Raw genomic sequence first — 11,158 nt, 5'->3', positions numbered from 1 at the left:
GGAGCCTCGGCCTCTCTTTCAAAAGGGCCTTTTCTTCCCGGCATGTCAGGTGGTGGAACCTGAGAGAGTCGGCCGCAAGCCAGAAAGCTTTTGGCTGGAGGAACGAAGTCTCCTTTCCTCGGTCACCCCCACTTCTGCCGCCCCTCAGAGGGCTCCTGGAATAAAGGGTTGACTATCCTTTAAAGTGTAGATCAGAATATCCGCAAAACACAAGGTTGCCATCTTTTATTGCGTGCTTTTGACCGACAGCAGGGGGGGAGAGACAAAGGGAAATTTAGCAGGAGGTCAGATCCTGCTGAATGTAAGGATTGGGGGGGGGGAGAGGCTTCACCAGATGAATATCGGCCTGTTACACTGCAGCCACGCTGGGGAGGAAGCTGCAGTAGCTGCAATTCCACCTGCCACTTTATTGAAGATAATTTCTTTTTAAAAAACAGCACAACAATCTGTGCTCTTGAAGTAAGAAGCAAAGAATTGTAGCGTTGGAAGGGGCCCCCAAGAGGTCACCCAGCCCAACCCCCTGCAATGCCTCTTGCTTGCCTGGATGAGGGATGGAGGGGTGTGTGTATGTGTGTACTCAAACAGAGGAAACATATAGACAGACTGCCTTACGCTGAGTCGGACCATTGGGGTCCATCTAGTTCAGTATTGTCCTCACTGGCTGGCAGCAGCTTTCCAGGGTTTGGGGCAAGGGGGTTGTCCAAGCCCCAACTTGAGACGTCAGAGATCAAACCAGGGATGTTCTGCATGCAAAGCAAGTGATCTGCCGCAGAGGTATACAGCCGTCCCCTTCAAAATAGGCTTAAGATTCTCGTCCTCACGGTTAAAGGTCTGTTTGCAGTATTGCACTCTACACTTGTAGGGATGCGGGTGGCGCTGTGGGTTAAACCACAGACCCTAGGGCTTGCCGATCAGAAGGTCGGTGGCTCGAATCCCCATGACGGGGTGAGCTCCCGTTGCTTGGTCCCTGCTCCTGCCAACCTAGCAGTTCGAAAGCAAGTAGATAAATAGGTACTGCTCCAGCAGGAAGGTAAACGGCGTTTCCATGCGCTGCTGTGGTTCGGCAGAAGCTGCTTAGTCATGCTGGCCACATGACCCGGAAGCTGTACGCCGGCTCCCTCGGCCAATAAAGAGAGATGAGCGCCGCAACCCCAGAGTCGGTCACGACTGGACCTAATGGTCAGGGGACTCTTTACACTAGAGTCCAAGCAAGGAATGAAAAAAGAAGCGTGTCTATCAGGGCATGAGCAGAGTGCACCCACTTTCTCACTAGGGGATTGGGTATCCCGGACGTAAAATACGATGAAGGTTCATGTCAAATGCTTGTCCTACTCAGAACGCACCCATTGAAATTAAGGGAAGTTGCAGGGGTTGGTCTAGATGTCTCTCGGGGTTCCCCTCTAGCTCTAGAATTCTGTGACTAACTTAGATCCATTGATTTCAGGGGTTCTCCTCCCGCTCTCAGCCTACAAGCAGAAACAGAACTAGCCCTATGGAAAAGGCCTTTGCACCTTGGTGGGCAGCAGGTATTTGGGGGCAGAAGGCGGGGAGAGGCGGCAAAAAATTATTCAGTGCCCCCACGAGAGCTTGGAGCTGGGATGTGCACAGAAGGGGCTATTGTTTGTGTGCCAGGCAGCCGAGACTTTATAAGAGCTTCCCGCTGGCATCTCACACGCCTACGAAGAAGCCAAAGTCTGGATCCGTTCAGCCCTGCCGTCGGGGAAGAGAAAATGGTGAGCGAGGACAAGAACCCCGAATCGTGGCCGGCGGGGCTGCACCTCAAGAGTCCACCCTACGTAAGTAGTTCACTTTAGAAGTGGGGGGGGGGGAAGGCCACCTCATTTTTTAAACCCCCATTGGGTCTCCCGTTCCTTTAACCGCTGCTCAACAGGCAGGAACCCATCAAGGAAAGCTCTTTCCAGCCTTGTGTGGTTGCCGTGCGCAGTGGCGGGGAGAGAAGCTGCGCCGGTGGGATTTCTGCCTGCTGCCCTGCTAGGGGGTGGGGGTTGATACGCCCAGTGTGGGAATGCCTACGGTTATCGACCTGCCAATTTTTTGTTATCTTTGGGGCTCGGTTCTCCAGCGCGATGAGAGCACCCTTAAGCATGTGCAGAGTGCAAATGCGGAAACAGGCTGAGATTTTAGAAAAGGGATTTCAGGTGCTGCTAGATGCAATCACCCCCCCCCTCTCTCTCTCTCTCTCTCCTCACCCCCTTCCCCAATTTTTGTTCAGACTCTCCACTCCAGCCTTGAGTTGGCAGAGCCTCCCGTCGCCTCGAACCGCAAACTGGTGATTCTGATGGTGGGCGCTGTCTCAGCCCTCAGCATCAGCATCGTGGGGGTCCTGCTGGCCACCTACCTCGGGCGGGCGGACTGCGTCCAGGTACAATACGATGATCTTTATTGTCATTGTCCCATACAGAACAACCAAATTGAAAAAATGTACATCAGACATTCAAAAACCAAGAAGCCTGCTGTCCCAGCCTGGTTAACCCCCTAAAAATACCCCACAATTAAATACAATACAGTGGTACCTCAGGTTACAGACGCTTCAGGTTACAGACTCCGCTCACCCAGAAATAGTACCTTGGGTTAAGAACAGAAATTGCACAGCGGCAGCACGGCGGCAGCAGGAGACCCCATTAGCTAAAGTGGTGCTTCAGGTTAAGAACAGTTTCAGGTTAAGAACAGACCTCCAGAACTACCGTATTTTTCACTCTATAAGGCGCACCAGACCACAAGACACACCTAGTTTTTGGAGGAGGAAAACATATCCTGAATCTCAGAAGCCAGAACAGCAAGAGGGATCGCTGCGCAGTGAAAGCAGCAATCCCTCTTGCTGTTCTGGCTTCTGGGATAGCTGTGCAGCCTGCATTCGCTCCATAAGACGCACACACATTTCCTCTTACTTTTTAGGGGGGGGGGAGTGAGTCTTATAGAGCAAAAAATACAGTAATTAAGTTCGTAACCAGAGGTACCACTGTAGACTACCTTACACTGCATTTAAAACCAAAATTGCCTTTGGATAAAAACTGTTTCTCAGGCGGCTAGTCCTAGTCTTTATAACCCTGTACCTTCTTCCAGAAGGCAGAAGCTGAAAGAGATCATTTCTGGGGTGCGCACTATCCTGCACTATCTCTGCAGCTTTCTTATGGTACCTGGAAGCATAGATTTGATCCAAGGTGGGAAGAGTGCACCCAATTATTCTCACCGCAGTCTTTACAACCCTGGACAGCATTGTTTTTTCCCTGACCGTGCAGCTCCCAAACCACACACACAGACCATAAGTTAATACACTCTCAACAGTGCAGTGGTAGAATGCCATCAACAGGTCCTTTGAGAGATTATTACGGAGGACAGGCGATGATGGAGACAGCACCTGCCTTCTGCCTGGTGGAAGTCCTGGTGCTTTGAATCCAGCACGTTCTGCTTTCCGCCACTGCAGAAGTCTTGGGCGGCCAGATCCAGCTGCCGCATTTCAATCTTTCCCCCCGCTTCCTTTCTCGGCAGAGAGACGCCTTCAGCTTCCTCCCTCCCCAAGTCAACGTCCAAAACGAAGCGTCTCTCTTGCTGGCACTCAGCGAACTGGGCGAACAAGGCGTGGCTCCAGGGATCACCTGCGACTTGAGAAACGTGAGTCACAGAATCGGCAGTAGGGCCAGAATTCGTGTCACAAGAGGCGATGGGGACAGTGTTGCTGTTTTTCCCTCCCAATGGGGTCTCCTTAAGTTGTCCAGTAGTGCCTTAGTGGTCACTGAACCGCACTAAGGTGGATTTAAGAACATAGGAAGCTGCTTTGATTCAGACCAGTGGTGGATCTATCTACAGCGACTGACAGCAGCTGTCCGGGGCTTCAGGTCGGGAGGTTTTCCTGGAGATACTGGCGATTGGACCGGGAAGCTTTTGCATGGCAAGCAGAGATGCCAGCTCTTTCACTGAGCTACTGCCATTCCCCTAAGTGTGTGTGTGTGTGTGTGTGTGTGTGTGTGAGAGAGAGAGAGAGAGAGAGAGAGAGAGAGAGAGAGAGAGAGAGAAAGTATTGTCTGGGCAAGCGACTTTACAAGGTCTCTCTAGTTTAAAGTTATCCAAAGTGCATTAGAGTTAATTAAACCACACTGAGGTTCTCTTAAGAGCATGGGAGTGTCTCTTTTATTTATTTGAAATATATAGCCTACGTTAATGTAACACAATTAAAAAGAGAGAGCGGAGAATACGAATAACCTTTGCAAAATGGATCGGAGATAGCCAGCTGAACTACCTGAGTGCCGTAAAATCAGACCTGGGGACAGGAGGGAGTGTGGGATTCGGGGTTTGGGGGCCTCCTCTACAAGATGCTCCCTCTCTCCCCCCCACAGCACTTGATGGTGTACCACGGCCAGCCAGAAGGGTGTGTGGCCCGAAAGATGGAGGTGTCCGAACCGCTACCCTCCTGCCAGGAACTGGAGGCGTACTTCCAAGCTGTCTTGGTGAGGATCGGCAGGTGTGGGGGGTTTTAGGCACATGGGGAGTGTGGCTTGGAGTTACGGCCCTTGCCTTGAAAGCAAAGCAAGATCCTAGTCCTCAATGTTTTGAGGACAGGGCTGATTTGAACAGGAACAGAGGGAACTGCCTTCAGTGGCGTAGCGTGGGTTGTCAGCACCCGGGGCAAGGCAAGTAATTTGCGCCCCCTAACCCCCAGATGGTGCGGCCGGCCCCCCCTGCACCCCCCATGCTACGCCACTGGCTGCCTTATAGCAAAGGTCCATCTTGGGAAACTGAACCCGGGACCGTCTGTTTTCGAGGCATCGGCTCTGCCGCTGAGCTGCGGCCCTTTCCTTAAAAGTAATTCTAAGATTCCGGTCCTCATGGTTCTGAAAGAAACGCTGACATATAATTAAATGCAGCATCTCAAAACAAAACAATCATGGGTTGCCCCCCTGCCTTTGAACTGTTCTTTTAGACATAATTAATGCAAACATGATCAGTAGTGGTTTATTATTTTATACATAAATGCATTTTTTACTTTATACATTTTTATCCATATCCAAACTTGTTTAATAATAATTCAGTAATAGCTGATCTCTGGTTTTATGTATACGGTTTTAACTGTACGGTTTTATGTGTTACTGCTGGAAACTGCTCTGATTTCCCCCCCCCCCCCTTGAACGAATACCAGTATACAACTGGTATTGTATATAAACCAACAAATGATACCAGCCGACTGAAATTCATATGGTTAAAAGCGATTTAACAGCACAAACCCTCTGCATGTTTGCTCTGAAGTAAGCCCCACTTATTCAAAGGTTTTTACTCTCAGGTAAATAGGCCTCGCTGGGGTTGCAGGCTTAGAGCCGTTTCATCCGACAACAGGCTGCAGTTTAACTAATATAGCTGCCAACTAAGAGAGTCAGAAAAAGGGGGCAACTCATCATTCAAGGTGTATTTTGGGTTGGGGTTGGGGGTCCGAAGAGTCTTGCTTCCAGCTTCAAGACTTGTGGACTGGGGTCTCCTTCTTCAGATGCGTGAAGTATCATCTTGAGTTGCAAATATAACACCCACAGGCGCTCAGAGGGCTGGTTGTGGCTGTGAAGTCAGAAGGAAGTTTGCAGCAAGTTTAAGGACAAGTACAGTGGTGCCCCGCAAGACGAATGCCTCGCAAGACGGAAAACTCGTTAGACGAAAGAGTTTTCCGTTTTGGAGGTGCTTCACAAAACGAATCTCCTATGGGCTTGCTTTGCAAGACGACAATGTCTTGCGAGTTCCTGCTGGTTTTTCCCCTCCCCCCCCTTTCTAAGCCGCTAAGCAGCTTATCAGCTGATCCGATCAGCAGATAAGCCGCTAAAAGCCGCTAATAGCGCTAATCCTTCAATGGGCTTGCTTCGCAAGACGAAAAAACCGCTAGACGAAGAGAATCACAGAATGGATTCTTTTCGTCTTGCGAGGCACCACTGTATACCTAACCAAGTTACGTAGCTAGGTTGGAGCAGCTAAACCAAAACGGTCAAAAAACACTAAAGTCAATAAGCAAGGAGTACCAGAGATTGGTGCTAAAGGACTGAGAGTGTGTGTGAATACAGCAGCAGCAAGGATTCTGTGTGTACAGAAATGGAAGGAGGAGAGAACACACACCCAGAGGAAGAATGGTTGGTGAAAATCTTGGAATACGCAGAGATGGCAAAATTGACGGCACTGATAAAAGATACAAATGTAGAATGTTTTAAAGAAGACTGATGGGACGCAGGTGGCGCTGTGGGTTAAACCACAGAGCCTAGGACTTGCCGATCAGAAGGTCGGCAGTTCGAATCCCCACAATGACGGGGTGAGCTCCCGCTGCTCAGTCCCTGCTCCTGCCAACCTAGCAGTTCGAAAGCACGTCAAAGTGCAAGTAGATAAATAGGTACCGCTCCGGCGGGAAGGTAAACGGCGTTTCCATGCGCTGCTCTGGTTCGGCAGAAGCGGCTTAGTCCTGCTGGCCACATGACCCGGAAGCTGTACGCCGGCTCCCTCGGCCAATAAAGCGAGATGAACACCGCAACCCCAGAGTCGTTCGCCACTGGACCTAATGGTCAGGGGTCCCTTTACCTTTTTAAAGACTGAAAACCATTTCAAGTTTTTATAAAAAGTTACCGTACTTCCCGTATGTGAAGACCACAGCTGGGATTGAAGTGTAAGAAAACAGCAGAATGTATTAGGAAACACATTAGAAATTCGACAAGATGGAACCCTAAAATGCAATTGTATGTAACTTGAGTTATATTGAGAGCATGAAGCGAAAACACATTATGTAGCAGTTGTCAAACCTGCTTTTGCCGGCTGTTTCTTGCCCTGTTGCAGAAAAATGCCACGCTGGGGATCACCTCGGAGGTGCAGATCGTGGGGACCGCATCGCTGGGCAGCCTCACCACCCTGCTGTGTAGCAACAAACCCACCTACCTGGTCAACAGTTTTGCACGTAAGTAGGGTGGAAAGGGTGGGACGCGGGTGGCGCTGTGGGTTAAACCACAGAGCCTAGGACTTGCCGATCTGAAGGTCGGCGGTTCGAATCCCTGTGATTGGGTGAGCTTCCATTGCTCGGTCCCTGCTCCTGCCAACCTAGCAGTTTGAAAGCATGCCAAAGTGCAAGTAGATCAATAGGTACCACTCCGGCGGGAAGGTAAACGGCGTTTCTGTGCGCTGCTCTAGTTCGCCAGAAGCGGCTTAGTCCTGCTGGCCACATGACCCGGAAGCTGTACGCCGGCTCCCTCGGCCAATAAGTGAGATGAGCGCCGCAACCCCAGAGTTGGTCACGACTGGACCTAATGGTCAGGGGTCCCTTTACCTTTACCTAGGGTGGAAACTGCCGCTGGAGTGGACTGTACAGACCGTACCTCTGTCAGAGGGGTGGGGGGAAGACAGAGAGAGGTTTGGATATCTGATTCAGGAGGGGGAAACAAGATTTGAACTATAAGTTCCAGCAGCAGCAGCAACCCTGGCCATGGGGCCAATGCTTGCTAAGGCTGATGGGAGTTGTAGTTCGGCAACAGCTGGAAGGACGAAGGTTCCCCCACACAGCGGTTCTCCACCTGTGGGTCCCCAGATGTTGTTGGACTACAACTCCCATCATCCCTGAGCTCTGGCCTTGCTAGCAAGGGGTGATGGGAGTTGTAGTTCAACATCATCTGGGGACCCACAGGTTGAGAAAAGCTGGTAGATACACCCAGATCTCTCTCTCAGTACAAATCCAACCGATGTAGAGTTTGTAAAATGCCAAATTTTGGACGCTGCCAAAAATTCCTCTAGTCCAAGAAGGGCTAATCCCTGCTTTGGGGTGCCGGTTTGCACATACAAACCCAAAAGAATTTGGATCAATATTTTTTTTATTAAAAAATGATTAAAGTAGACGCAGGATTGCACACAAAGAAGCCTTTTGGCATTAAAGGCGCCCTTTGGTTGGAAAAGGGAGAGCTTACATCGCAAGAACCCTTTGGCAGAACAGGGAATTGTTGTTGTTGTTTAGTCGTTTAGTCATGTCCGCCTCTTCGTGACCCCCTGGACCAGAGCACACCAGGCACTCCTGTCTTCCACTGCCTCCTGCAGTTTGGTCAAACTCATGCTGGTAGCTTCGAGAACACTGTCCCACCATCTCGTCCTCTGTCGTCCCCTTCTCCTTGTGCCCTCCATTTCCCCCAACATCAGGGTCTTTTCCAGGGAGTCTTCTCTTCTCATGAGGTGGCCAAAGTCTTGGAGTCGCAGCTTCAGGATCTGTCCTTCCAGTGAGCACTCAGGGCTGATTTCCTTCAGAATGGAGAGGTTGGATCTTCTTCATGGGACTCTCAAGAGTCTCCTCCAGCACCAGAATTCAAAAGCACCCATTCTTCGGCGATCAGCCTTCTTTATGGTCCAGCTCGCATCGCACACAAACACAACAGGGGATGCATTTCCTGATAGACAGGACTTGTTGAGCCCACCTCTTCTTTAAAAATATTTTATTTACCCCATTTCTTTGCAGCGTCTCCAAGGCACACCATGAGCAGACTTGCTTAAAACAAGCCGGGAAGTTGTGCAGACCAGCAATCAACATCTCCTCTTGCCTCCTCCCTGCAAAACCCCAAGACAAAGGACCTCGGCTGAACCTGTCACTATTGATTTCCCCCATATAGGAAAGTATGTGGGGAGGGGGCCGAGACCCTGTTTCACTGCAGCTCAAGTTTGTATGTGATTTCCCCCCTCCCTGCAACTCCTTGTCATAACCAAATCATTAGCAATAACAAGAATGATAAAAAACCTGAAAGGGTGTTTGTGTGTCCGTTTCGTGCTAGAGTGTTTTGAAAAGGCGAACTCTGGGAGCAGCGTTGGGACAACGCAGACACAATTCTGCACTGGCACAGACCGCGATATTAAATTTCCTGAGAATCTGAGCAAAATGCAACACAAGATAGCTCAGCCTCCCTTATTGAGTGTGGCATGTGCCCTCTGGTGGGAGAAAGGGTCATTGCATCACACAGAAATCTACCCTTTTGTTCCCATCGCCCAGCCAGGCGGCCCCTTTGCTGGATAGCTTTATTGCAAATATTAAATATCTTCCTGCACTTGCCAATTTGTGGCCCTCTGCCCGGAAATTTGCATATTTGCATAAACCTCTTGTACTCTGCATCGCTGCTAATTTGCCGCTTGACAGCCGAGGATCCCCAAGTTGGCTGCTTTCGGTCCTTCCAGCTGCCTCACCAGAACATCTGGGCTCATCAGCTAAGGAGGGTTTGCAGGAACAGCAGTACCCATCGGCTAGGAAAATGCTGAAGTAGTTTTCTGCACTTGCCCAGCTGCAGAAAACTTCCCTAGCCTCCAGCAAAATTAAAACAAGCTTACTTTTTAAAATCCATTTAGGCTATTTATATACCGCTTCATCACAACTAGTCTCAAAGCTCTGATTTCATAGAAATAGAGAATTGAAGAGTTGGAGGTCATTTGGTCCATCGTTCAGCAATGAAGGGAGGAGCATCCATCAGCTTATGAGTCGGTTCCACTGTTGCCAGCAGCTCTTGCTGTTAGAAATTTCTCCCCGACGTTTAGCCAGAATCTCACTTCTTGTCATTTGAATCAATTGCCTTCACTCCTTCCCTCTGGATCTGAGCATTAAATGTACATTTCCCTCTCTCACAAACCAGGGTTCCTGGCTTACAGTAAAGATCCCAGGACATGTATATCTAAAAAGTTTATGCAAATGTCTCCTGAGGCTAAGTTTCTGGGGTACTTAAGTTTCCTGGAGCACTGACTTATCCTGGTTAGTTTTTGGAGTGCTCTAGGAAGTTTCGACCGAATTTTTTGCACTCTGCTAAAAGTTTCTCTCACTGCACAAACCAGGAATGTGGACTTACGCTCTGCTCAGTTTCAAAACAAGGCAACTTCAGACATGGGTTATGAGGCTGGCTTGTTTAACTAACCACTCAGCTGCGAACCACGATTCCTGCCAGAGCCCTGTGCAACAGAATAAGTCAGCTTTCTATGAGAGGGAAGCTGATAGTAGGTTCAGCTTGCCTTCTGGCTTCGCAGGACCTTGAACCCTTGGCTTTGCCCCTGCTCAGCTAGATTGTGGCATCCTTGCATTGGCGGCTGGTACCTGTGGGGTCAAAGGAAGCTGCCCAACCCCTTAAAATAAGATTCCAGTTAAATAGGAATGAAAGCAGCTAACATTTGGGGCTCAACACGATTTTTAAAAAAGGGGGGGAGAGGGATTTTCCTTGGAGTGTGACTCAGCACCAGACGGCAAAATTCAATTTTTCAGACCGCATGATATAATTTTGATACTGGCTGCTGGGAAGTATTTGTTGGGAAGGAATTTATGAATCCATTCATGGCTATGGTAGACATTCAGCCATAAGGACTAAGAGGCCTCAGCTCCCATCAAGTCATGTAATCCAAATCCATACAAACTGATGGCCGTTTTTTTGTAACGAGGTTCGTAGTTGAATGGTTTAGAATTGTGAGCCTTCAGGTAGGGACTGACTTATTCTCCATGTACGTAAGACAGTCTGGAAGTCTCTTTGGCTGAAGAGAGGGGTGCAAATAAATGCACACAAAAACTGCAAGCCCCTGGAAAAACTCCGCAACTCGATCACATCTTTAGATAAATCTATCACACAGAATACACTTGGGTTACTGCGTGTGGTTCGAATCACCTCGCCTCAAAAACGATACTGTAGAGATCTTAAAGGTCCAGAAAGGGGCCACTGGAATGATCTAGGGGAGTGGAGTGACCCACCCCATTAGGAAAGTTTGCGGCCTTTTAAAGAAAGGGCAGCAACAGAGGTTCAAAGTGTGGCAAAAGTGAAGAGAAGCTTTTCTCTCTCACAGTGCTAGCTGTCAAACTGAGTCAAAAGGCAGACGATTCAGGATGCGCAAAAGGAAGTCCTTCGAACACCTGGAGGGCCGCAGCTTTGGGTAAAGGGTGTTCCAACCCATAATAAGCCCACCTGTTTCCTAGTTTCCCCTTTTCGTCATGGGCACTAAAGCCTTGCGTCTGTTGAAACCAGAACCTTGCGTTCTCTGTCCTGCTGGCAGCTGGAAGTTTTCTGGTGGCCGTAGTGTGATCGCAAATGCGTCTCTCAACTTCTTCGCGTTGATTTCGCGGCAGGGAAACGAAGGTGCCTGCACGCAGGGAGGGGGACGGCGCCGTTTTGTCGGAAAGGAAAGGGAGGTTAGG

At 49.5% G+C, this 11,158-nt stretch overlaps 1 protein-coding gene across 2 annotated transcripts; it reads left to right on the top strand.

Annotated features, from left to right (window-relative positions):
- Positions 1–1,184: 1,184 nt before the first annotated feature.
- LOC309520595 (uncharacterized protein) lies at positions 1,185–11,107 on the top strand. 2 transcript variants are annotated; one of them, XM_082202564.1, is made up of 7 exons: positions 1,185–1,515; positions 1,609–1,796; positions 2,234–2,383; positions 3,511–3,633; positions 4,356–4,466; positions 6,814–6,931; positions 8,468–11,107. In XM_082202564.1, the coding sequence occupies exons 2-7, from the start codon at positions 1,731–1,733 to the stop codon at positions 8,500–8,502; spliced, it is 603 nt and encodes a 200-aa protein (XP_082058690.1). In that variant the 5' UTR covers positions 1,185–1,515; positions 1,609–1,730; the 3' UTR covers positions 8,503–11,107. The 2 variants fall into 2 exon arrangements, with proteins under 2 accessions (XP_082058690.1, XP_082058689.1); XM_082202563.1 differs by having other exon boundaries at positions 1,185–1,796.
- Positions 11,108–11,158: the final 51 nt, after the last annotated feature.

This window comes from Podarcis vaucheri, assembly GCF_965113315.1.
Source record: "Podarcis vaucheri genome assembly, chromosome: 16".
Classification (NCBI taxonomy): Eukaryota; Metazoa; Chordata; class Lepidosauria; order Squamata; family Lacertidae; genus Podarcis; species Podarcis vaucheri.
The sequence above is the reverse complement of the archived record's forward strand: the minus strand, read 5'-3'. Positions and strand labels throughout refer to the sequence as shown.